Source organism: Amblyraja radiata, chromosome 5, assembly GCF_010909765.2.
Source record: "Amblyraja radiata isolate CabotCenter1 chromosome 5, sAmbRad1.1.pri, whole genome shotgun sequence".
NCBI lineage: Eukaryota > Metazoa > Chordata > Chondrichthyes > Rajiformes > Rajidae > Amblyraja > Amblyraja radiata.
The window spans coordinates 44,109,383-44,135,483 of NC_045960.1; the positions used below are offsets into that span (position 1 = coordinate 44,109,383).

The 26,101-nt window shown below is 41.8% G+C and overlaps 1 protein-coding gene across 1 annotated transcript in view; it reads right to left on the minus strand.

The window, feature by feature from the left end:
* dse (dermatan sulfate epimerase) overlaps positions 1-26,101 on the minus strand; it is an 84,513-nt gene that overhangs the window by 37,964 nt on the left and 20,448 nt on the right. The window contains exon 3 of the mRNA XM_033021116.1: positions 1,466-1,719. Within this exon, the coding sequence (XP_032877007.1) occupies positions 1,466-1,719 (254 nt within the window). The remainder of the gene's footprint in view (positions 1-1,465; positions 1,720-26,101) is intronic.

The window sequence follows — 26,101 nt, forward strand, 5'->3', positions numbered from 1 at the left end:
TAAGCTTTTAGACGGTTTGGACTATTTCTTCGGGAGTCTTTGGAATTCTCTACCCTCAAAGTAATGTTTGAGTTCATTCAAAAGAGAGATCGATAGATGTCTGGATATTAAGGAATCCAAAGGAATGGGTGACGTTTCGGGTCGAGACCCTTCTCTCCAGAGATGCTGCCTGTCCCGCTGAATTACTCATGCTTTTTGTGTCTATCTTCGGTATAAACCAGTATCTGCAGTTCCTTCCTACACATTGTCTTTCCGCTGACTGGTTAGCTTTTCACTGCACCTCGGTACACATGACAATAAATAAAACTTACTACTGAATTTGTCAATCTTTAGATAAACCACTTATCTACAGATATTTGAAAGATACCAGTACACTGTCACACAGCCTCTATTTAAATACTATTTGTAACATAACATAAAATGATTCCCAAGGCTGCACAATAGTTAATTACAAAAATTAGCAGCCAATTACTTTTTATATCAGTCAATTATATTTGGACTGATGATGAAAAGGTTGGTCAAAAGAGGTGATTTGAAAGAAAGATGTTACAGAAGAAAACATGTAAAGAGAGAAAGAGAGAGCTGAGGGGGTTGGCAGCTAAAGGTTGAAAGATTAATTAAAAGGGCAATAAGCCTGGATTAAGGCACCATGTGTTATGAACAGATACAGTTTTAGATTACCTCACATTTACAAGCATTATCAGAATGTTGAACTATGACAGAAAGGTGCAATAATATGATGGGTTTCCTGAACTGACCGTCTAGATATACAAAAGTAGGTAAAAAATGTCCGAGACTATACTTTTGTGTACAGATGTGGTCACCCATGCTATAGGATGGATGTGATCAAGCTGGGTGCAGAAAATATTTACAGAAATGTTGCCTAGACTGGAGGGCTTGAGTTATAAGGAGAGAGCTGACCTTGTAGACATTTATAAAATCATGAGAGGTACAGATAGGATAGATAGTCTTTTTCCCCAGGATAGAGGAGTCCAAAACTAGAGGGTAAAGAGTTAACGTGATAGGGGAAAGTTTTAAAGGAAATCTGTGAGTGATGTTTTCCACACAGAGTGTGGTGGGTGTATGTAATTCGCTGCCAGAAGGGGATATGGGCCAAATGCAAGCATATGGGATTTGCTTAGATAGGCATCTCACTCAGCTTAGACAAATTGGGCCAGAGAGCCTGTTTCTGTATTGTACAACTCTATAAATCAATAAATCACCTTTGTGTAAACCATAAAATCAATGAAATTCATAGATAATAAACCAGATGACTAGAATAAAAACAGGACTAAGCTATTTGATGTTTAAGCTCCCAGATACAGCAATTATATGGTAGATATTAATGTTTGTAAATTGACAGGACATTTTATAGCTCTTTAGATTTTTATTTCCATCATTCATTTCGGGTTTTATTAACATTTTTGGGAAACATTTCATGCTTTCAAACACCAGCTTAACGTACCTTGATTTAAGAGAACCAGGCTTCCTGTCAACAAGGCCACACAGTTGGTAGGTTGATGGTTGTGTAGATACTGAAATCCCCATCCACGGCTGAAAGACTTCTCATACATGTACTGAGAGACGTCACTGATAACTTCCAAATATTGTTCCTGTTGCGTTTTGTTCAGATGGTTGTACAGGAAGTCATAAGCGGTGGCGAAACTCACTAGTGAGTGAGCGAGTGGAACTTCATCCCATGCAGCATCCTTGACAAGCCTTTGAAGAGGAGAAATACCGTGAACACAATGCAATATTAAAACCACTCAATTGATTAACCACTATGAAACCTGCAGCTTTTGTCCATTGCTGCATCTCTTCTATAAATACCCCGTCAACAGTTGGCTTGAGTTGTGTAGTCAGGGACTTGAAATCACAGTAATAAGTACTACTAGTTGAACATATGGCACAGATCAGTTTCATTTGCTGTTGATGTGAGCCACATTAATCAACTGAATGTTACAAATGGAAATATGGCTTAATTTCAATCTGCTGCCAAACCACGACCAAAGCAGCATAGTTCTAACTTGTTCAATCAAACGTAATATTACTGGCCTCCCTTGATTTACACTGGAAACTTAAGGGCATCTAAAATGTGATGCCACAACTTTAATAATAATCTGCCCTTCTGGCAGGTCATTCTGGCCACCCACCATTCGGTGTGCAACACTTGACACTGGATCCCTTTAAACTTTCCCTTTTCACCTATAGGATAGAAAGGGATATGGGTCCAAAAGCGAGCAAATGGGCCTACGGGTGTCAGGGGTTATGGGGAGAAGGCAGGAGAATGGGGTTAGGAGGGAGAGATAGATCAGCCATGATCCGTAAATTCCACCAGCATGTGCAGTGCCCTACCAGGGGCTCAAACACGCTGGATAAAGTGTACAGCAACATCAAGGGCGCATACAGAGCTCTCCCCTGCCCATCCCTGGGACAATCCGATCACCTCTCACTGTTTCTACTGCCTGCATACAAACCCCCTCATCCGCAAGACCAAACCTGCAATAAAGACGGTCAAAATATGGCCCGAGGAAGCCACCCTACAACTCCAGGACTGCTTTGATCGCACCAACTGGGACCTGTTTACATAACAGGCTACCAGTGGTACAGAGGTAGACTTGGAGGAGTACACATCCACTGTGCTCTCCTACATTAACTGCTGTGTGGAGACTGTCACAGTGGACAAGAAAATAAAGATGTTCCCAAACCGGAAACCCTGGATGAACAAGGAGATTCAGGATCTGCTAAGGGCACGCAACAATGCCTTTAAATCAAACAATGCCAAGCTCACCACCAAACTCCACTTCTGCATACAGTGCTGCCAGGTCAAACCTGAACAAAGGTATAAAAAAGGCCAAAGACATCCACAGGCAAAGGGTGGAAGACCACTTCAATACCGCGGACACCAGAAGCATGTGGCAGGGTGTCAGGGACATCACTGACTACTAGAGCAGCCCCGCCTGCCCCCACGGTGATATCACACTGGCCAACGAACTAGACACCTTCTTTGCCCGCTTCGAAACTGGCAACACCACCAGGAGTGGAATAACCCTGGCCTTGGCGGAGGGACAGGTCTTAACATTGAGCACTCAGGAGGTACAGTGCGTTCTGCGTAGGATCAATCCACGCAAGGCTGCAGGCCCGGATGGAGTCCAGGGAAGGGTACTAAAGGACTGTGCTGTACAGCTGGCGGAGGTATTCACGAAGATCTTTAACCTGTCTCTATCTCTGGCAACGGTCCCCAAGTGCCTGAAAACAGCCACCATAGTGCCGGTGCCGAAAAAGTCTAAAGTCACCAACCTGAATGACTACCGGCCGGTTGCCCTAACTCCAATCCCAATGAAGTGCTTTGAAAGGCTGGTCCTCTCCCACATCAAATCCAGCATCCCTGCCTCACTGGACTCTCATCAATTTGCATACAGGGCAAATAGATCCACAGAGGATGCCATCTCTGTGGCTCTTCACACTGTCCTGACTCACCTGGAAAGACAGGGCACGTACGTGAGGATGCTCTTCGTTGACTATAGCTCTGCATTCAATACGGTCATCCCCACCAAGCTCACCACCAAACTCCACCAGCTAGGCCTCAGCTCGCCGATATACGATTGGATCCTGAATTTTCTGACAGAGCGACCGCAGGCAGTGAGACTGGGCCCGCACCTGTCCTCCACTATCACCCTGAGCACCGGCACACCACAGGGCTGTGTACTGAGCTCCATGCGCTACTCCCTCTTCACTCACGACTGTGTTCCTGCATTCGACACCAACACCATCGTCAAGTTTGCAGACGACACAACGGTGATCGGGCTGATCACCAATGGTGATGAAACAAACTACAGAGCGTAGGTGCAGAACCTGGCGGACTTGTGCTCACGTAACAACTTGTCACTAAACACCTCCAAGACCAAGGAGCTGATTATCAACTTCAGGAGGACACATAATGGGGAATACGCCCCCAATCTACATCTACGGGGACAGTGTGGAGAGAGTGTCCAGCTTTAAGTTTCTGGGCACTCACATCTCAGAGGACCTCACATGGTCCACCAACACCGCTGCGCTGGTCAAAAAGGCACAGCAACGACTGTTCTTCCTGAGAACATTGAAAAAGACTGGTCTGCCCCCAACAGCTGCTGACGACCTTCTACCCGCTGCACGACAGAGAGCATACTAACATATGGCATCTCTGTGTGGTATCACAGAGCGCAGAATATTATTGGGACACAGCTACCAGCCTTAGAGGGCATCGACCACACGGTGACTCAGGAAGGCCGTCAGTATCCACAAAGACTCCTCACACCCTTGTAATGGACTGTTCGAACTCCAACCTTCCAGCAGACGTTACAAGCCCTTCTACGACCGCACCTCCAGACTCAGGAACAGCTTCATCCCCAGAGCTATAGCTGCTCTGAACCGGCCCTGCTGAGTGCCCCCCACCCCCATGAACTGTCTCCCTCAGATGGTCATGACGCACAGACACATTTGCACTTTAGACTGTTTTGACTGTTTTACTGTTCTTTTTATAAACCATGTTCTCGGGGTATCTAAATCTAAATGTTATTGGTTGTTTAAGTTATGGTATCGGATGGAAGCTGCATACCAAATCTTGTTGCACATATGTGCAATGACAATAAAATATATTATTATTATTATTATTATTATTATTATTATTATTATTATTATTGAATGGCGTAGACTTGATGGGCTGAATGGCCTAATTCTGCTCCTGTCACCTATGATCTTAGATGGGACATCTTGGTCGCATGAACGAGTTGGGCCGAAGAGGCTGTTTCAGTGCTGTGTGACTTTATGACTCTGACCTGCTTTAAGTCCATCACCTGTGCTAACTGACAAACACTGACTCTTCAAATTAAAAATACTTCCATCCTTTTCAAATCTCTCCATGATTTTGCTTGCCCTTATCACTACATTGTCCCCAAGCTCTGTAATTCTCTGAGATGTTTGCATTCCTCTGATTTCGGTCCTTCATTCAATCATTTCACCAATAGTACCAGTGCCTTCAGTTCCACAGCCTTAAGCTTGAGAATTCCCTCTCTAAACATGTTTCTGTTTTCTTCATTAAGACAGTCTCAACACAAATCACTTTCACCAAGTCTTTGTTTATGTTGTATCACGTGGCTTAATATCAGCCCCAGTTTGATAGCACACCTTTGAAACGTGCCATATAATTAGTAGTTCACAAGTCATACATTAATATTTACCCCAAGGCTAGATAGCATTACAGAAATTAAATATTATTGTGTAAGTCCCAGAAGGTTACATGGAATATATAGCAGTCCGAAAAGCTGTTTTACCAGAAACTCTGTTATTTCAAACTCCCTACGCATCAGTTAAGCATTTAGCAGTTCTAATGCAAAACCACAATTCTATGCATTCCCATCAAGTGCTCCCAGGCACTGATGGTCTTTCTTACTGTATGCAAAAATAACTAATTCAGTTACATCAAATCAGATTTACTTGATTTTTTCATTTTCCCCAGCAATAACTGGCACTGAATATTGCATTACCATGGCAGTCACTATGCTCCCTAGAACCATATTAATAATAGAGACAATAACTTTCATAACAGCTTATATAGGCCCAAAAAGATAAAAATAGGAAGATCATTTTGTACTGAATATTTATGCAGGAGAGTGTGCCGCTACCTACTGTCAGTACACATCTTTCCAGAATAACGGAAAATGGAACTCAGTTATCCTATTAATAACTAGAAAATAAATAATTCAATGATTAAATGAGCAGTGAAAGAATCGGATTAAGAATTGGATTAAAGAGCAAAAATGTATCATATAAATTAACTTGTCTCACTGTTTAAATATTTTTGAGTTCTCACAAGCATAATATAGGTAGGACTTTTGCTTTTTCATTATATATTTTTGCTTCAATTTGAGGGTTTTGGTAGTTATCCAAGACTGGAGAATTCAATGTTCATCTTGTTGGGTTGTGAGCTACCTTAGATATACAAGGTGCTGTCTTCAATCAGTTGTCTTAAAGAACCCCAAAATACATATCGTTGGTTGTAAGTTACCCAAGCATTTCATATCTTTGGGTTAAAATTTACTTTTCATACCGTTGGGTGGTAAACTACTTTTTATACCATTGGGAGATTGTTACTGTTGCAGTTGATGACCACAGATCATAATTGGAATTACGTACTGAACACAAATTGAAATGACTGGTTAACAGAAATTATTTAACTCAGTGCAGTATCCCACGGGGATTGGAACATGCCTGGGTGGATGAAGAGATGCTGTTGCTCAGAGTTACACAAAAGAGGTCAGAGTGAGACCAGAATGCATAAGATGGGTTCTGCAAAACACTCATATACAACTTTACACAGTGAATGGTTGGGCTCTGGGGAGTGTTGTAGAGCAGAGGGACCCAGGAGTGCAGGTACCTACAGTGCCCTCCATAATGTTTGGGACAAAGAGCCATCATTTATTTATTTGCCTCTGTATTCCACAATTTGAGATATGTAATAGAAAAAAAATGCATGTGGTTAAAGTGCACATTGTCAGATTTTATTAAAGGGTATTTTTATACATTTTGGTATCACCATGTAGAAATTACATGTGTTTATACATAGTTCCCCCATTTCAAGGCACCATAATGTTTGGGACACATGGCTTCACAGGTGTTTGTAATTGCTCAGGTGTGTTTAAATGCCTCCTTAATGCAGGTATAAGAGAGCTCTCAGCACCTAGTCTTTCCTCCAGTCTTTCCATCACCTTTGGAAACTTTTATTGCTGTTTATCAACATGAGGACCAAAGTTGTGCCAATGAAAGTCAAAGAAGCCATTATGAGACTGAGAAACAAGAATAAAACTGTGAGAGACATCAGCTAAACCTTAGGCTTACCAAAAATCAATTGTTTGGAACATCATTGAGAAGAAAGGGAGCACTTGTGAGCTTACTAATCGCAAAGGGACTGGCAGGCCAAGGGAGACCTCCACAGCTGATGACAGAAGAATTCTCTCTATAATAAAAAAAAATCCCCGAACACCTGTCTAACAGATCAAAAACACTCTTCAGGAGTCAGGTGGGGGTTTGTCAATGATCAATGTCTGCAGAAGACTTCATGAACAGAAATACAGAGGCTACGCTGCAAGATGCAAATTACTGGTTAGCAGCAAAAATAGGATGGCCAGGTTACAGTTTGCCAAGAAGTACTTAAAAGAGCAGCCACAGTTCAGGAGAAAGGTCGGGGACAGATGAGACGAAGATTAACTTATATCAGAGTGATGGCAAAAGCAAAGTATGGAGGAGAGAAGGAACTGATCCAAAGCATACCACCTCATCTGTGAAACACGGTGGTGGGGGTGTTATGGCCTGGGCATGTAGGCTGCTGAAGGTACTGGCTCACTTATCTTCATCGATGATACAACTGCTGATGGTAGTAGCATAATGAATTCTGAAGTGTATAGACACATCTTATCTGCTCAAGTTCAAATAAATGCCTCAAATCATTGGCCGGTGGTTCATTCTACAGCAAGACAATGATCCCAAACATACAGCGAAAGCAACAAAGGAGTTTTTCAAAGCTAAAAAATGATTTATTCTTGAGTGGCCAAGTCAATCACCCAATCTGTACCCAATTGAGCATGACTTTTATATGCTGAAGAGAAAACGGAAGGGGACTAGCCCCCAAAACAAGCATAAGTTAAAGATGGCTGCAATACAGGTCTGGCAGAGCATCACCAGAGAAGACATCCAGCAACAGGTGTTCAAGAAGGAACTGCAGATGCTGGAAGATCGAAGGTACACAAAATTGCTGGAGAAACTTAGCGGGTGCAGCAGCATCTATGGAGCGAAGGAAATAGGCGACGTTTCGGGCCGAAACCCTTCTTCAGACTGATGAGGGGTGGGGGGGAGAAGGAAGGAAAAAGGGGAGGAGGAGGAGCCCGAGGGCGGGGGGGGGGGAGGAGACAGCTAGAGGGTTAAGGAAGGGGAGGAGACAGCAAGGGCTAGCAAAATTGGGAGAATTCAATGTTAATGCCATCCGGACGCAAGGTCCCCAGGCGGAATATGAGGTGCTGTTCCTCCAATTTCAGCTGTTGCTCACTCTGGCAATGGAGGAGACCCAGGACAGAGATGTCGGATTGGGAATGGGAGGGGGAGTTGAAGTGCTGAGCCACCGGGAGGTCAGGTTGGTTATTGCGGACTGAGCGGAGGTGTTCGGCGAAACGATCACCCAGCAACAGGTGATGTCCATCAATCGCAGACTTTAAGCAATCATTGCATGCAAAGGATATGCAACTAAATACTAAACAGGCCTACTTTCATGTACATGACATTGCTGTGTCCCAAACATAATGGTGCCCTGAAATGGTGGGGACTATGACGAGCTACAAAATTTCAACCCATCACTAAGCCCGTTCCATAATTTGACTCCCAAAACTGAGACACATCTAAATTTTACATTGGTTCTCACTTTACATGTTTCAAAAATACACAACCCTCTTAAATTATAATGTCCTTCTCTTAATGAAATTTTTTTTTGAATACTATCAGGAAGGCTTTTATTCCTCTCGGAAAAGTATTTCTAATATCCAAATGCACAATATCCAAAAATTTGAAGGTACCGGACTTTATGAATAATGGATTTGTAGTTTCACGGTAAGAAGCTTTATGTATTATTTTTACATACTGAAATTTATTACTTAAATAATTTCCCAACCAATTTTGTGTGACACCTCTTATACCATAACGTTCCAATTTCTGCAAAAATAAGGAATGATCAATTGTATCAAATGCTTTACGTAAATCAATAAATATACCCACAGTGTGTAGTTGCTATAGTAGTATGCTCTATTGTTGCTATATTTTCTATAAAATCCATCACCACTAAAGGTGTCGATCGATTACTCCTAAACCCATATTGATGATCACTCAATAACTCATATTTCTCAATGAAGTCATCAAGTCTATTCACAAATAGCTTTACAAGTATTTTAGAAAATTGAGGTAGCAAAGACACAGGTCTATAATTTGATACAATATGTTTGTCACCATTTTTATAGATTGGAACCACCTTAGCCATTTTCATTTTATTGGGAAAAACACCTTTTAGAAAGGATTTATTGCATATATAGGTAAACGGCTCGAGGACATAATCAATTACTTATTTTATGTGACATATCAATGGTGTTACCATCAGTTGATTGTTTTATCCTTAAACTTTCTGACTACTTCTAACACATCACTCTCACAAACTCCAACAAGGAACATTGAATTGCTGTTGTTAAGTTCAAAATCAAAATGTATGTTTTCATCTCAAGGAAGGTTAATTTCCTTTGCCAAATTTGAGCCTACATTAACAAAGAAATCATTCAACTCATTAGCAATGTCCTCTGTATTTTCAATAATTGAATTGTCATTTTTTACAAAATATGTTGGAAAATCCATTTTACTACTATTTTTAATTATATCATTAAGTACACTCCAAGTAGCCTTAATATTATTTTTATGTTTTTGCAACATTTGATCATAATAATCTTTTTTTTGTGGTCTCATAATTAATGAGTGGTCTGTGGTTTTTGTGGTCTGTTTTTATATTTTTTGTACTTGTCCTCCTTTTCCTTTGTTCGATATTTAATAAATTCCCTATAAAGCCTATTTTTCTTTTTACAAGCTTTTTCCAACCCCTTCGTTAACACCCTCTTTTTGGAATTGTGTTATACTCTTTCAATGGACAATGTCGGTCATAAATTGTCAAGAATGTCTCTAAAAATGCTTCATATGATTCATTAATATCATCTACATAAACATCTTGTCAGTCATAATTCAAGAGTTCTGTATTAAAAGTTATAATTTCCTCTGGTGATTTTATTCTAACCAGATTATTCTGTCTCTTTGTTCTTAATTTTGATTTATTGTTAATCTCCAACACGGTAAAAACAGGCAAATGATCACTTATATCAGTCACTAATAGTCCACTTTTTATCTTCCCTTCAATTACATTAATGAAAATATTATCAATCAATGTTAAACTATCCTTTGTTATTCTACTAGGCTTTACAATTAATGGATAGAAACTCGCTAAACATAATATTAACAAATTCTGTCGTTTTTGTATGATCATTATATTTCAGTAAATCAATATTTAAGTCACCACAAACCAAAATCACCTTATCATTATGTTTATCATATAATTCAGAAACCTTCTTATTGAATTGGTCAATACATGACTATAAATGCAACTAATTGATATATTTTTGAATCTTTCAATATTAATTTCAATGGTTACATATTCCATCAAATTGTCAATAGCAATTGTCATATCACCAATAACCTTACATTTAAGAGCAGACATCAAAAATAAGGCCACATCACCTCCCCTTTTATTAACCCTGTTTTGCCAAAACATTTCATAGCCTTCTAATCCATCCTGTAGTTCTTTACTATCATTCAGCCAGGTCTCTGATATTGCTATTACGCTGAACTTTTGCTGAAACAGTTGAAGGTAATCTTTAATTTTGGAAAAGTTACTGTAGAGACTCCTACTATTAAAGTGAATCACTGAAAACCCCTCCATTTTTCACATTTGCATTGAACTTTTCTTCAGAGTAATATTCACAATCCATATTGTGACTCAAATAGGGAAAGCTAGCAGTCAGTGTGTGAGGCAGGAGGCAGAGAAGGGTAGCACTCGGACCCAAAATGTAGGGGAGAAAGAAGAAAAAGACAATAAACAGAGAATAAGAGAGGGTGGATTTCTTAAATGTGTATATTTTAATGCTAGGAGCATTGTAAGAAAGGTGGATGAACTTAGAGCCAGGATTGACACCTGGAAGTATGATGTTATGGCGATCAGTGAAACATGGTTGCAGGAGGGCTGTGATTGGAAACTAAATATTCCAGGATTTCGTTGCTTCAGGTGTGATAGAATTGGAGGGGCAAGAGGTGGAGGTGTTGCATTGCTTATCAGGGAAGATATTACAGCAGTGCTTTGGCAGGATAGATTAGAGGGCTCGACTAGGGAGGCTATTTGGGTGGACCTGAGAAATGGGAAAGGGGTAGCAACACTTATAGGGGTGTATTATAGACCGCCAAATGGGGAGCGAGAATTGGAAGAGCAAATATGTAAGGAGATCGCCGATATTAGTAGTAAGCACAAGGTAGTGATTGTGGGAGATTTCAATTTTCCACACATAGACTGGGAAACACATTCTGTAAATGGGCTGGATGGTTTGGAGTTTGTAAAATGTGTGGCAGGATAGTTTTTTGCAGCAATACATAGAGGTACCTACTAGAGAAGGGGCGGTGCTGGACCTCCTGTTAGGAAATGAGACGGGTCAGGTGGCAGAGGTATGCGTTGGGGAACAGTTCGGGTCCAGTGATCACAATACCATTAGTTTCAATATAATTATGGAGAGGGTCAGAACTGGACCTAGGGTTGAGATTTTTGATTAGAGAAAGGCTAACTTTGAGGAGATGCGAAAGGATTTAAAAGGAGTGAATTGGGACATTTTGTTTTATGGGAAAGATGTGGAAGAGAAATGGAGGACATTTAAAGGTGAAATTTTAAGAGTACGGAATCTTTATGTCCCTGTTCGGTTGAAAGGAAATAGTAAAAATTGGAAAGAGCCATGGTTTTCAAGGGAAATTGGACACTTGGTTCGGAAAAAGAGAGAGATCTACAATAATTATAGGCAGCATGGAGTAAATGAGGTGCTTATAGAGTATAAAGAATGTAAAAATAATCTTAAGAAAGAAATTAGAAAAGCTAAAAAGATACGAGGTTGCTTTGGCAGTAGGTGAAAGTAAATCCAAAGGGTTTCTACAGCTATATTAATAGCAAAAGGATAACGAGGGATAAAATTGGTCCATTAGAGAGTCAGAGTGGACAGCTATCTGCAGAGCCAAAAGAGATGGGGGAGATATTGAACAATTTATTTTCTTCGGTATTCACCAAGGAGAAGGATATTGAATTATGTGAGGTAAGGGAAACAAGTAGAGTAGCTATGGAAACTATGAGATTCAAAGAAGAGGAAGTACTGACACTTTTGAGAAATATAAAAGTGGATAAGTCTCCAGGTCCGGACAGGGTATTCCCTAGGACATTGAGGGAAGTTAGTGTAGAAATAGCAGGGGCTATGACAGAAATATTTCAAATGTCATTAGAAACGGGAATAGTGCCGGAGGATTGGCGTACTGCGCATGTTGTTCCATTGTTTAAAAAGGGTTCTAAGAGTAAACCTAGCAATTATAGACCTGTTAGTTTGACGTCAGTGGTGGGCAAATTAATGGAAAGGATACTTAGAGATAATATATATAAGCATCTGAATAAACAGGGTCTGATTAGGAACAGTCAACATGGATTTGTGCTTGGAAGGTCATGTTTGACTAAACTTCTTGAATTTTTTGAAGAGGTTACTCGGGAAATTGATGAGGGTAAAGCAGTGGATGTTGTATATATGGACTTCAGTAAGGCCTTTGACAAGGTTCCTCATGGAAGGTTGGTTAAGAAGGTTCAATTGTTGGGTATTAATGGTAGAGTAGCAAGATGGATTCAACAGTGGCTGAATGGGAGATGCCAGAGAGTAATGGTGGATGGCTGTTTGTCAGGTTGGAGGCCAGTGACTAGTGGGGTGCCACAGGGATCTGTGTTGGGTCCACTGTTGTTTGTCATGTACATCAATGATCTGGATGATGGTGTGGTAAATTGGATTAGTAAGTATGCAGATGATACTAAGATAGGTGGTGTTGTGGATAATGAAGTAGATTTTCAAAGTCTACAGAGAGATTTATGCCAGTTGGAAGAGTGGGCTGAAAGATGGCAGATGGAGTTTAATGTTGATAAGTGTGAGGTGCTACATCTTGGCAGGACAAATCAAAATAGGACGTACATGGTAAATGGTAGGGAATTGAAGAATGCAGTTGAACAGAGGGATCTGGGAATAACTGTGCACAGTTCCCTGAAGGTGGAATTTCATGTAGATAGGGTGGTAAAGAAAGCTTTTGGTGTGCTGGCCTTTATAAATCAGAGCATTGAGTATAGAAGTTGGGATGTAATGTTAAAATTGTACAAGGCATTGGTGAGGCCAATTCTGGAGTATGGTGTACAATTTTGGTCGCCTAATTATGGGACCAAAATAGAGAGAGTACAGAGGAGATTTACTAGAATGTTGCCTGGGTTTCAGCAACTAAGTTACAGAGAAAGGTTAAACAAGTTAGGTCTTTATTCTTTGAAGCGCAGAAGGTTAAGGGGGGACTTGATAGAGGTCTTTAAAATGATGAGAGGGATAGACAGAGTTGACGTGGATAAGCTTTTCCCACTGAGAGTAGGGAAGATTCAAACAAGAGGACATGACTTGAGAATTAAGGGACAGAAGTTTAGAGGTAACATGAGGGGGAACTTTACTCAGAGAGTGGTAGCTGTGTGGAATGAGCTTCCAGTGAAGGTGGTGGAGGCAGGTTCGATTTTATCATTTAAAAATAAATTGGATAGTTATATGGACGGGAAAGTAATGGAGGGTTATGGTCTGAGTGCAGGTAGATGGGACTAGGGGAGAATACGTGTTCGGCACGGACTAGAAGGGCCGAGATGGCCTGTTTCCGTGCTGTAATTGTTATATGGTTATATGGTTATATTAATGTTCTGGTAGAAGTGGATCTCTGGATCAATGTCATTTTCCAACACATAATGTTTGTGATCTTGTAAGTCAAAAGGCTTAAAGTCTGTGTATTCACACATTATCTTATACCAGATTTGTCACTCGCAAACAATATTTCACCAGATTCCACCTCTCTACCAAAATGTTCCTCATTTTCATTTATATTGATCAAGTTCTCTTATGTCTCTAATGGCTATTACTTTAGCCTGTTCTGGTGTCCCATTCAGTCTTATCATCACTCTACAGTTTCTTGTCCAAGCGTCCTGAATTCGCTTTTCCTTTTTCAGGATTCTGGCTTGCCTTGCAATTTCAGCATTTCCCTTTGTGAGATGCTCATTTACATAGACCCTTGTGCCCTTCAATTTTTTTGCAAGCTTTAGCACTTCAATTGTATGTTTTCTACTCACAAATCGAATGATGATGTTCAGTCTATTGTCCTGTTTTTGAGGCATGGTATGAGAAGCAGCTATATTTTAACTGTCTATAGGAATGTCTTTGCCATTGAAGAACTTAATGACTTGCTGCTCAAGTGAGTGTAATTCACCTCTTGGTGCCTCCTCACCCTCCTTATCACCTGCAGTCATCCGTGCATAGGTGCGGTGGGTTGTCTCAAGTCCAGATATCACAAGGTCATCCATAGAAACATAGAAAGTAGGTGCTGGAGTAGGCCATTCAGTCCTTCGAGCCTGCACCGCCATTCAATATGATCATGGCTGATCATCCAACTTAGTATCCAACTCAGCCCTCTCTCCATACCCCTGATCCCTTTAGCCACAAGGGCCACATCTAACTCCCTCTTAAATATAGCCAATCAACTACCTTCTGTGGCAGGGAGTTCCAGAGATTCACCACTCTCTGTGTGAAAAATGTTTTTCTCATCTCGGTCCTAAAGGATTTCCCCCTTATCCTTAAACTGTGACCCCTTGTCCTGGAATTCCCCAACAACGGGAACAATCTTCCTGCATCTAGCCTGTCCAACCCCTTAAGAATTTTGTAAGTTTCTATAAGATCCCCCCTCAATCTTCTAAATTCTAGCAAGTACAAGCCGAGTCTATCCAGTCTTTCTTCATATGAAAGTCCTGCCATCCCAGGAATCAGTCTGGTGAACCTTCTCTGTACTTCCTCTATGACAAGAATGTCTTTCCTCAGATTTGGAGACCAAAACTGTACGCAATACTCCAGGTGTGGTCTCAGTAGAATCTCCCTTCTCCTATACTCAAATCCTTTTGCTATGAATGCCAACATACCATTCGCTTTCTTCACTGCCTGCTGTACCTGCATGCCTACTTTCAATGACTGATGTACCATGACACACAGGTCTCGTTGCATCTCCCCTTTTCCTAATCGGCCACCATTTAGGTAATAGTCTACTTTCCTGTTTTTGCCACCAAAGTGGATAACCTCACATTTATCCACATTATACCACATCTGCCATGCATTTGCCCTCTCACCCAGCCTATCCAAGTCACATTGCAGCCTCCTAGCATCCTCCTCACAGCTAACACTGCCCCCCCCCCCCCCCCCCAACTTCGTGTCATCCTTGTGTACTGTTCCAAATCTTCTCCTCTTCTTTCAAGCTCTTCAATTTTCTTATCCTTTTCTTTAATCACAGTCTTCAGTTGTCGCACTTCATCAATTAAGTCAAGTAGGCTCATCTGTTGTTTGGCTACCTTACTTGGTTCATCTGACATGAAGTTCAGAGATTTTTTAACCTCTTCCATTTCTTCTGCTAATTTCTTAGTAGCCATTTCTTTGGTTAGTTATGAAAGTACAAAGAAATTCCAGGAAATCCAGTTCTGCTGATTCCAGGTGATCCAGTATTGCTGGTGTGTCAACACATTTCAGCACATGTCATCAGAAGTCCACAAAACCTCAAAAATAACAGAAAATAGTCCTGCAGATAGAAACTTAACTTTCTTATAAAGCTGTAAAAAAATTTGACTGCATGGATGTCAAGCCATTTTCATGATTTTTGATGGATTTGTAGAGCTGAAAAACACAATGCCTCTAACCAGCAGCCATCTTGAATCTGCTGGTAATCAAACACCAGAGGACATAGGTTTAAGATGGGGAGGGAAAGATTTAATAGGAGTTTGAGGAGTAACATTTTTACATGAAGAGTGGTGGGTATATGGATTGAGCTGCCAGAGGGGCTATTTGAGGCAGGTGCTATTACAATGTTTAAGAAACATTTAGACAGGCACATGGATAGGGCATGTTTGGAGGGATACCAGTCAAACGCAGGCAAATGGAAACTGCTGTAGTTGGGGATGTTGGGCAGTGTGGGCAAGTTGGGCCGAAGGGTCTGTTTCCACAGGGTATGATTATGACTTGCTTGTTCTAATTACTGCTGGCGCAGTTGGTCTAGCTCATTTGTGGTTACTGACAAAGTGCCTTTCTCACTGCTTCACAGCACTATATTTCAACTGCGTTCAAATTGACAACGTCGATCAGCATTCATGCTCTTCTGCACAACTGTGAATTCAAAAGTAACTAATTAACTGTAAAGCATCTTAGGATATTCAGCAACCGAGAAAAACATTTGATTTTCACCCATTACAGTTATTCTTTTATCACAGCTTTACGATGAACCTCCTGTGATGAAATGTTAATGCATTGGCAATTTATTAAAACTAGTGTCCTCTGTGCAAAACTGGACAAAATGGGCACATGCATGAGTTTAATACCAGGCTTATTGACAAGAGTGCACATTCTAAAAATGGAGACCTAAGGTCAAACAGACAATCTGTCATCAATTTTCAACAACATAATGAGGCTGAATCACGCTAGATCTGATGTGCATCCCATGCTCATTGCATGCAGACCCAGCCGGATGTATCTGGTGAGAGCCCATTACAGTGACTCTCCACATTCAGGAGATGAATAGTCCCAATGTCCCAGCCCAGGAATACCCAAACAGCCTTTGCGGATAGAACAGGTTTGGAGGGATATGGACCAAATGCAGGCAGGTGGGACTAGTATAGCTGGGACATATTGGCCGGTGTGGGCAGGTTGGGCCAAGGACATGTTTCCACACTGTATCACTATGACTCTAGTGTACTGCAAGGCTCTCTGCACTTCTGATGTTCAGAAACCCTGAAACATTATTAGAAGTGATGCAAGTAAGTAAAATGATTTAAAAAAAAATAACATTAACTAACAACACATTAAAAATAAATCAATAAGAAACATTAAACATTAAACCAAGAAAAATAATCAGAATCTCTTACTATCCCATCTACTGAGCCACAAATTCATATCAAATTGAATACATTATCTTATCCTACACCAGCTCCAACTGCTATTATTTTACTATACTATCCAGAGATGCTGTGTGTCTCGCTGAATTACTCCAGTATTTTGTGTCTATCTTTGCTATAAAACATTACTGAAAGTAAGCATGCAGGTAGCAGGCAGTGAAGAAAGCCAATGGCATGTTGGCCTTATTGCAAGAGGATTTGAGTTTAGGAGCAAGGAGGTCCTACTGAAGTTGTACAAGGGCCCTGGTGAGACCGCACCTGGAGTATTGTGTGCAATTTTGGTCTCGTAATTTGAGGAAGGACATTATTGCTATTGAGGGAGTGCAGCGTAGGTCACCAGATTAATTCCCGAAAAGGTGGGACTGACGTATGATGAAAGAATGGGTCGACTGGGCTTGAATTCGCTGAAGGATGAGAGGGTATCTTATAGAAACATATAAAATTCTTAGAGGATTGGACAGGGTAGATGCAGGCAAAATGTTCCCGATGTTGGGTAGTCCAGAACCTAGGGGTCACAGTTTAAGAATAAGGAGTAGGCCATTTAGGACTGAGATGTTGCAAAACGTTTTCACCCAGAGAGTTGTGAATCTGTGGAATTCTCTGCCACAGAAAGCAGTGGAGGCTAATTCACTGGATGTTTTCAAGAGAGTTAGATTTAGCTCTTAGGGCTAAGGGAATCAAGGGATATGGGGAAAATGACTGATTTTGGATGATCAGCCATGATCATATTGAATGGCAGTGCTGGTTCGAAGGGCCGAATGGCCCACTCCTGCATCTATGTTTCTATGTTTCTGGCCATTCACCACGGTACATCTGGGGAATCCTAAGTACAGTTCATTGATGGGCCAATGTGACAGATGTGTCTCCAAATGCTAGGTTAATGATGAATTCACAGATATCTGGGATTTTTATTTGCATGGGAACAACTAAATATCGGAGGATGCAAAGTATGCTGGAAATCTAAAATCAAACTAGAAAATCCCTGGACTATACGTACTCAGTAGGTTAGGCACTATATGTAGAAGGAGTTGACATTTCAAGTTTAAGAAGGAACTGCAGATGCTGGAAAATCGAAGGTAGACAAAAATGCTGGAGAAACTCAGCAGGTGAGTCAGCATCTATGGAGCAAAGGAAATAGGCGACGTTTCGGGTCGAGACCCTTCTTCAGACTGGTGTGGGGGTGGGGGCGGCGTGAAGAAGAAAGGAAGAGGTGGAGACAGTGGGCTGTGGGAGAGCTGGGAAGGGGAAAGAAGGAGAAAGCAGGGACTACCTGAAATTGGAGAAGTCAATGTTCATACCGCTGGGGTGTAACTTTGACATTTCAAGTTGGCGATCTGTTATCAGATGTTTTTAAGTTGCTGACAAGTTTAGGCAAAGCCTAATGCAAGTTTCAGAAACTTCACCTGTTCAACCACATTACAGTCCTCAGGATTCTATATGGATTTCAACAATTTTAGATGACCATCACTTCCTATCTCAGGACTGATCAACTCTGATGAGAAGTTACCCACGTGTTTCTCACTTGGATTTGCTACCTGACCTGATTTTAAACATACTTTATAGCAACTGATGTGCTCTGTGTCACATGATTTCAGCAATTTTGACTTTTCAATTGCTCTCATTCATCTCCCTCCTTTTACACTCCTGCAGGCAGATCACCCACTTTAAAACAGCTTTAATAGCATTTTTGCCACCTGTATTCTCCTGGACTCCATTCTATCGCTGAAATTCCCCATGTGTTTCTTCACCCCTCTTCTCTGCTATATTAAGTACACTTACTTTCATTTCATCAACCTGAAATGTTAACTTTCTTCTTCTCCCACAGCTGACTTGCTGAGTCATCTTGGCATTTTCAGTTTTTTTGTTTTTAATGCCAGAGCAGTTCCCTCAGGTGTAGCCAACTGTACACAATTATAGACAATATACAATAGACTATATGTGATGTAGTAGGCCATTCGGCCCTTCGAGCCAGCACCGTCATTCAATGTGATCATGGCTGATCATCCTCAATCAGCATCCCGTTCCTGCCTTCTCCCCATATTCCCTGACTCCACTATCTTTAAGAGCCCTCTCTAGCTCTCTCTTGAAAGTATCCAGAGAACTGGCCTCCACCACCCTCTGAGGCAGAGAATTCCACACTCACAACTCTCTGTGCGAAAAAGTGTTTCCTCATCTCCATTCTAATGGCTTACCCCTTATTCTTAAACTGTGGCCCCTGGTTCTGGACTCTCCCAACATCGGGAACATGTTTCCTGCCTCTAGCATGTCCAACCCCTTAATAATCTTATATGTTTCAATAATAAGCCCTCTCATCCTTCTAAATTCCAGAGTATACAAGCCCTGCCACTCCATTCTCTCAGCATATGACAGTCCCGACATCCCGGGAATTAATCTTGTAAAACTACGCTGCACTCCCTCAATAGAAAGAATGTCCTTCCTCAAATTAGGGGACCAAAACTGCACACAATACTCCAGGTGTGGTCTCACTAGGGCCATGTACAACTGCAGAAGGACTTCTTTGCTCCTATACTCAACTCATCTTGTTACGAAGGCCAACGTGCCATTCACTTTCTTCACTGCCTGCTGTACCTGCATGTTTACTTTCATTGACTGATGAACAAGGACCCCCAGATCCCTTTGTACTTCTCCATTTCCTAACTTGACACCATTTAGATAATAATCTGCTTTCCTGTTTTTGCTACCAAAGTGGATAATCTCACATGCATCCACATTAAACTGCATCTGCCATGCATCTGCCCACTCATGTTGATATGATTTTGCATTTGTTTCATGGAGACAGTATTGTTACATGAGCGGGATTCTTTAATCCTGGTTTGAAACCCTCCCAAAACAGTGGATGAGAAGCTATAGAAATACTGCCATTCATCTCAGCAGTGGATACAATGATCAAAGGACAATTGATGTATTTGGCAGTTTAAAGAGTAGTACATAAGTAGCTCATTGCTATGAACATTAAATGAATAAGGCCTTACACTCTCTGTGGTATAAAAACAGGGATGTAATGATAAGGCCGCATTTGAAGTATTATGAGCAGTTTTGGGCACAGGCACTGGAGAGGTTCCAGAGGAGGTTTACGAGAATGATCCCAGGAATGATTGGGTTAAGATATTATGAACGTTTGACAGCACTTGGCCTGTAATCGCTGGAATTTAGAATGATGAGGGGTGACCTGAATGAAACTTATCGAATACGGAAAGGCCTGGATAAAGTGGATGTGGAGAGGATGTTTCCACAGTTGGAGATTCTAGGACCAGAGGCCACTGGCTCAGAATAAAAGGATGAGCCTTTAGAAAGGAGATGGAAGAATTTCTTTACTTGAAGGATAGCGAATCTGTGGAATTCATTGCCACAGAAGGCTGTGGAGGCCATCAATGGGTATGTTTAAGACAATGATTGATAGATTCATGATTAGTAAGGGTGTCACAGGTTATGGGGAGAAGGCAGGAGAATGGGGTTGAGAGGAAAAGATAGATCAGCCATGATTGAATGGCAAAGTAGACATTGATGGGCCGAATGGCCTAATTCTGCTCCTATAACATGAACGTAAACCGGAGGATCAAAATTGACAGTTGTACAGCATAAGGCAAGAATTATATTCAATTCTGGGCACCAACAAAAGCAAAATTGATGAAACATAAGAGTCCTTATTCATACGGCTTTAGAATTATAGGATTAGTTCTTTTTAGTGTTAAATTAACTATATCACATGTATTGCTGTTAATTGGTGTATGAATCTGTTAAAAATTGAGGGAGAAAAGAATTATCTGACCATATAGCTTAGACTTTGAATGGCAAACCAGGAAACGATCAGCTTTTATTTAATAATTATACAAACTTTTGCGCAATATTCGGTATTTCTACATGGAATAAATATAAGTCTGTACTTCACGAAGCATGGGAGTGGACTGTTAGAGACTGGGATAAAGCAAGTTCCTATCCAAGGTGGTTTAGACAAATAGAAGGGCAACATTTTTACCAAACTAAGGAAGGAACAAACTAAGCATAAAGCAGTACACGGGTTGCTTACTGTTGTCAGAGCTGACAGAAATGAATTGCAGGTTGAATACAGAATGTTAGTGGTTAAAGTCCTTCACCAAGACAGAAGAAGAAGTCAAGGAACAATTGGTTTAGGAATCCTATATGAATCTCGGTTAACTCTAGTTGGCAAGGTTATTTTGGATTACTGCTTTGTTCGTTAGCATGAAGGCTAATCATATAAAAAAATAAACGAATTATGAAACAAATTACCACCGATAGTTGTCCAAATCTGAAAAGGGCAGGGAAGGAACTATTCAATACCCAATTTATTGTAGACGCTTTTTCCTTTATATATTCAACTTTTATTTGGCTAATTAATTTTCTTTCATTAGCCTTTCAAGCAGTGCTTGCATCCTATATTACAAGATGTGCAAGAACACCTCTTCATATTATCGCTAATTCCTACACCTTAAAATAGTGTCCTGCTGAATGACCTTTCTATAAATAAAATCACTTTTTTTGTCAACTTTAGTCAAACCTTTTTAATGATTTAGAACATATCTACTTTAATAGCAGCACTACCGTCTTTGTCTATAGTAGTCCCTCAACTCAAAGACTACTTTAGTAAATCATCCCTGCAATTTCCCCAAAGGCCATGATTAACTTAATAAAGTGCCTAGAATAAAACTCAGTGCACCACTTGAGATCTAACCACTGATAATTACAGACTCAATAGAATATCCTCGATCTTGTACTCTATTCCAGCATTAATAGAAATGTTCTTAACTTTACCTGTCACCTTCAAAGATTTGTGCATCTATACACCATCCTGTTTCTCACTTTCTACATTTGCGTTTAAATTGTACCCTCCCCTCATTCTTCTTACCAAATTGGAGCATTGCGTATTTCTTGTTAAGTTTGCCACAAATCTGCTGAGGTTTACTTGGACTTTGTGTTTTTTTTCTTTCCCAATGTCTTAGTTTTCAAAATCACTTTGCCATTTATTCACTGATTTAACTCCCTACTTTCTGCACAAAACTGTATTTTCTATCATGCACTGTTTATCCACCTGACATAATTAATTTTATTATCCCTATACTCAATAATGCAAGGTAATCCTAAAATCACAACCTATGAGCATTAACTTTTAACCTAGCTACTGGAAGTGACAGAAATTTTCCTCCTTAGTTTGGCAGTTTAGAATAGTGAGAAGCATGGATAGAGTGGATGTGGAGAGGATGTTTCCACTAGTGGACGAGTCCAGAACTAGAGGTCATAGCCTCAGAATCAAAGTACGTTCTTTTAGGAAAGATGAGGAGGAATTTCTTGTCAGAGGGTGGTGAATCTGCAGAATTCTTTGCCACAGAAGGCAGTGGAGGCCAAGTTAGTGGATATATTTAAGGCAGAGATAGATAGATTCTTGATTTGTACACGTGTCAGCGGTTAAGGGGAGAAGGCAGGAGAATGTGGTTAGGAGGGAGAGATAGTTCAGCCATGATTGAATGGCGGAGTAGGCTTGATGAGCCGAATGGCCGAATTCTGCTCCTATCACTTATGATCTTCCCACATGAACCACGATATCTGGGCTGTTCCATCCCCCAATATGTTCTGCAGCCTCTCCAGATCACTGACTGCAGAAACAAGGGCATCGTTGCCCTCTCCTTCAACAATATCTAGTGGATTTCATCTGTATGATATTACAGAGCCAGAGTTTTAATTGATTTTACTATTGATAAACACAGATAATAGCTTCAAGCCACATGAAATTCTAAGCTGTCTTTACATCAGGAAAGGAAGTAGTTTCTATTTTTGGAATTCACAGTTATGAATCAGCTATCAGATTGCCTGGAAATCATTAAGCGTATCTTAAAATCTTACTCTTTCGATTATAATTATCTCTGTTTATATTCCAGTAAAGGTCAAATGAGTTTTGAAAATGATTGTGAATATGACTTTGGTTGTATGGACAGTGGGCCACAATATTACATTTACACTTGTCCTTCACAACAAAAGTTCAATTAAAGTATTGAATGCAGAAGACAACACATAAAAGCCACAATGTGGTATCTCAGCTGCACGGAGGCGGAGAGGAGAGCTCTTCAGCGCGTCGTCAACAGAGCGCAGAGGATCATCGGGACAGAGCTACCAGCCTTGGAGGGCATCTACCACACACGGTGCCTCAGGAAGGCCCTCAGCATCCATAAGGACTCATCACACCCCTGCCACGGTCTGTTTCAACTACTTCCCTCCGGCAGACGTTACAAGGCCTTCTACGCCCGAACCTCCAGACTCAGGAACAGTTTCATCCCAAGAGCTATAGCGGCTCTGAACCGGCCCTAATGAGTGCCCCCCCACCCACCCCCTTTGGACAGTCTCCCTCAGATGGTCACGTCAATCAATTCAGCTTGTTTATTTATGTATTGTATTTATTTACCTTTCTTAAGTGGAGCTGCACACTAAATCTCGTTGCACTGACGTGCATTGACAATAAAAGATATATTATTATTATTATTATTATTATTATGTTGAACATATAGTATGTGAAACCGGGAATGAACTTCTACTACCATGTACTCCTTGAAAATTGCATTTATTTGTGTTCACGACTGGAGATGTGCATATCATCTGAAGATGTTTAATGCAATGATACCCTTCAGTATAATTTTCATTACTGATACTTCATGAAACTGCAAAATAAGAAATGCATTGACAGCCAATTTTAAATGGAAACAGATTATTTACTGAACATTGCAACAGTTTCCATTTCTCACCATCCTCCTCCCCTATTGCAGGTGTTGACGCTACCAAGTGCAGTGTTGGTTACTCTGTTATCAATTGCCTTGAAAAGATACCAATTCTGGTACAATATAGTAAATCCACTCATCTCGACAGGCTTTTAGATAACAATAATGGTCTGATATATCAGTCATCTCGTGCAAGAATGCTCAAGATAGTTGCACCATCCATATGGGCAATCCCAAAGTGCTTTGCAACTTAAGAGCCTGTCCCACGAGCATGCGACTGCATGCGGCAAGCGCGACCAAACGTGGTCGCGTGAGCCGTATGGCCTCGCAGGGCCGGTCCCACTTCGATCACCAGAGTCGTATGGAGTTGTGCGGAGCTGGTCCCGACATCGCGCGGGGCTCCGAAAAACTGACATTGTCCAAAAATTCCGCGCAACAACGGCCTGCCGGCCCGCAGCCGCATTGAGGCCGTACGCATGCCTCAACGGGCGTGCGCAGCGTCACGATGCCATACGCAGTGTCTTGACGCCTAGCGCGAACTTCCTGCGAACTTCGCTCGAACTTCACGTCAACTCGTACGGGATCACTCGACCTCCGCGCGGCCCCTGCTTCCGGTTTGGTCGCGCTCACCACATGCAGTCGCATTGCTGCTGGGACAGGCTCTGTACGGTGATCAATCGACCTCCGCATGGCCCCCGCTTCCGGTTTGGTCACGCTTGCCGCATGCAGTCGCATGCTCATGGGACAGGCCCTTTACACCTCAGTCACTTGCTCTCCCTCGTTCTCTAAGAGGAGATCAGGTACTGCACTCTCGGTAGTAGGACCCTTTATATATCGATTAAGGAAGCGTTTCTGAACACATTTAACAAATTGCACCCTGTTCAAGCCTTTTGCACTGCAGGTAACCAAATCGAGATTATGGATCTTTAAGTCTCTCACCAATACTACCCAATCTTTCCTGCAGCTATCTGCAATATATTCATTGAATTCCCATTGACTATTGGGGGGGGGGGGGGGGGGGCTGTAATAGTTTCATCAAAGTGATCCTTTCTCGTTTTAGGCTGTGGGCAGAGGAGCTTTTTCGTTCAAGTTCGTGACCCAATCACGGAACTACCTGAATTTTTAACATGTTGTGTAAAAATATTATATAAATCATACCTGAAACTCGTCAAGACAAAACCTGCACATTTTTAAAAAATATGAGAAAAACTTCCAATTTTCCAAGTAGTAATTGTCCAATCAATGTACGTTTGACATTGAGGTCGGACGCAAATTGACCAACCCCGCGCTCTGTTTTATCGTCGCTAGGCAGCGAGGACTCTGGGATCATGGCTGCCTCCTCATTACATCAATAGCCATAGCAAGGTTTCCAAGGAATAAAAGTAATGCTAACCTTGTTGATAATTATGTTTTTCAATTGATTTATCTTTATAAAGTTATGATGTGAACTGTTAAATAAAAATGATAAATAACAAATGTAGAGCTAGGGTTAGGGTCAGTCGATCGGCCAGTCTGTCGGACTGGCTTGTCGGTAGGCCAATGGAAGCTGTGGAGAATCAGTCGGGCTATCGGGCCGTCGGTGGGTCGTGAGGGTGGCCGAGCCGCCGGTGGGTGGTGAGAGTGGTCAGTCCGCCGGTGGATGCTGCGAGGGATCGGTCGGGCTGTCGGTAGGCCGGTGTTGCAGCGCGCGTGCGGGCCATCAGACGGAGCCAGCGCTCTGGTGGTGCTGAGGGTCGCGCAAAGTGTCCAGGTGAGTGAGGGGAGACTCGCTACTCGTCCCGCTCGGGGGCCTGGGGATAGAGTTGGGGGCGGAGTCGGGGCTGGAGGTGAGGCTGGGACGGGGTGATACAGTTGCCTTGTGGTCTTCTCCGGACCACGCCGGTTACGGGAGCAGGAGGGGTGCAGTGCGGAGCGGAGCCGCCTGGGTTGCGGCTCAGTGGGAGACCTCCGCCGGAGGGTCGTGCTCCCCTGGTGCCGGTGTCTCTTCACCTCTTGTGCTCACGTATCCAGCTTCTCCTCTGGAATGAACAGCAATGCACCCAGATCCCCATGAGGGCAAGGGGCCAGGGTTGACATCATCTACCCTGAAGATAGACACAAAATGCTTGCATCTCACAATCGCCTGACCCGCTGAGCTACTCCAGCGTTTTGTGTCTATCTTCAGGGTAGAATGTCAGAGATGTTGCCTGACCAGCCGAGTTACCCCTGCATTTTGTGGGTATATCTTCGGTGTAAACCAGCATCTGCAGTTCCTTCCTACACACTTGATATCTACCCTGTAACTCCCAGTGATGTCACTGCTCATTCTCCTAAATTTGAGAAAGTTCAGGCTGGAGTTAGTCTGTCGCTGCAGGAATCATAGTGAAAAACCTTCCCTGCACTTCCTCATTCCCAACCACACGCTTTCTTGGACCCATTCCTGTTGTGGTCTAGTATATTTGGTGCTGCTCCCTACCATCATCAC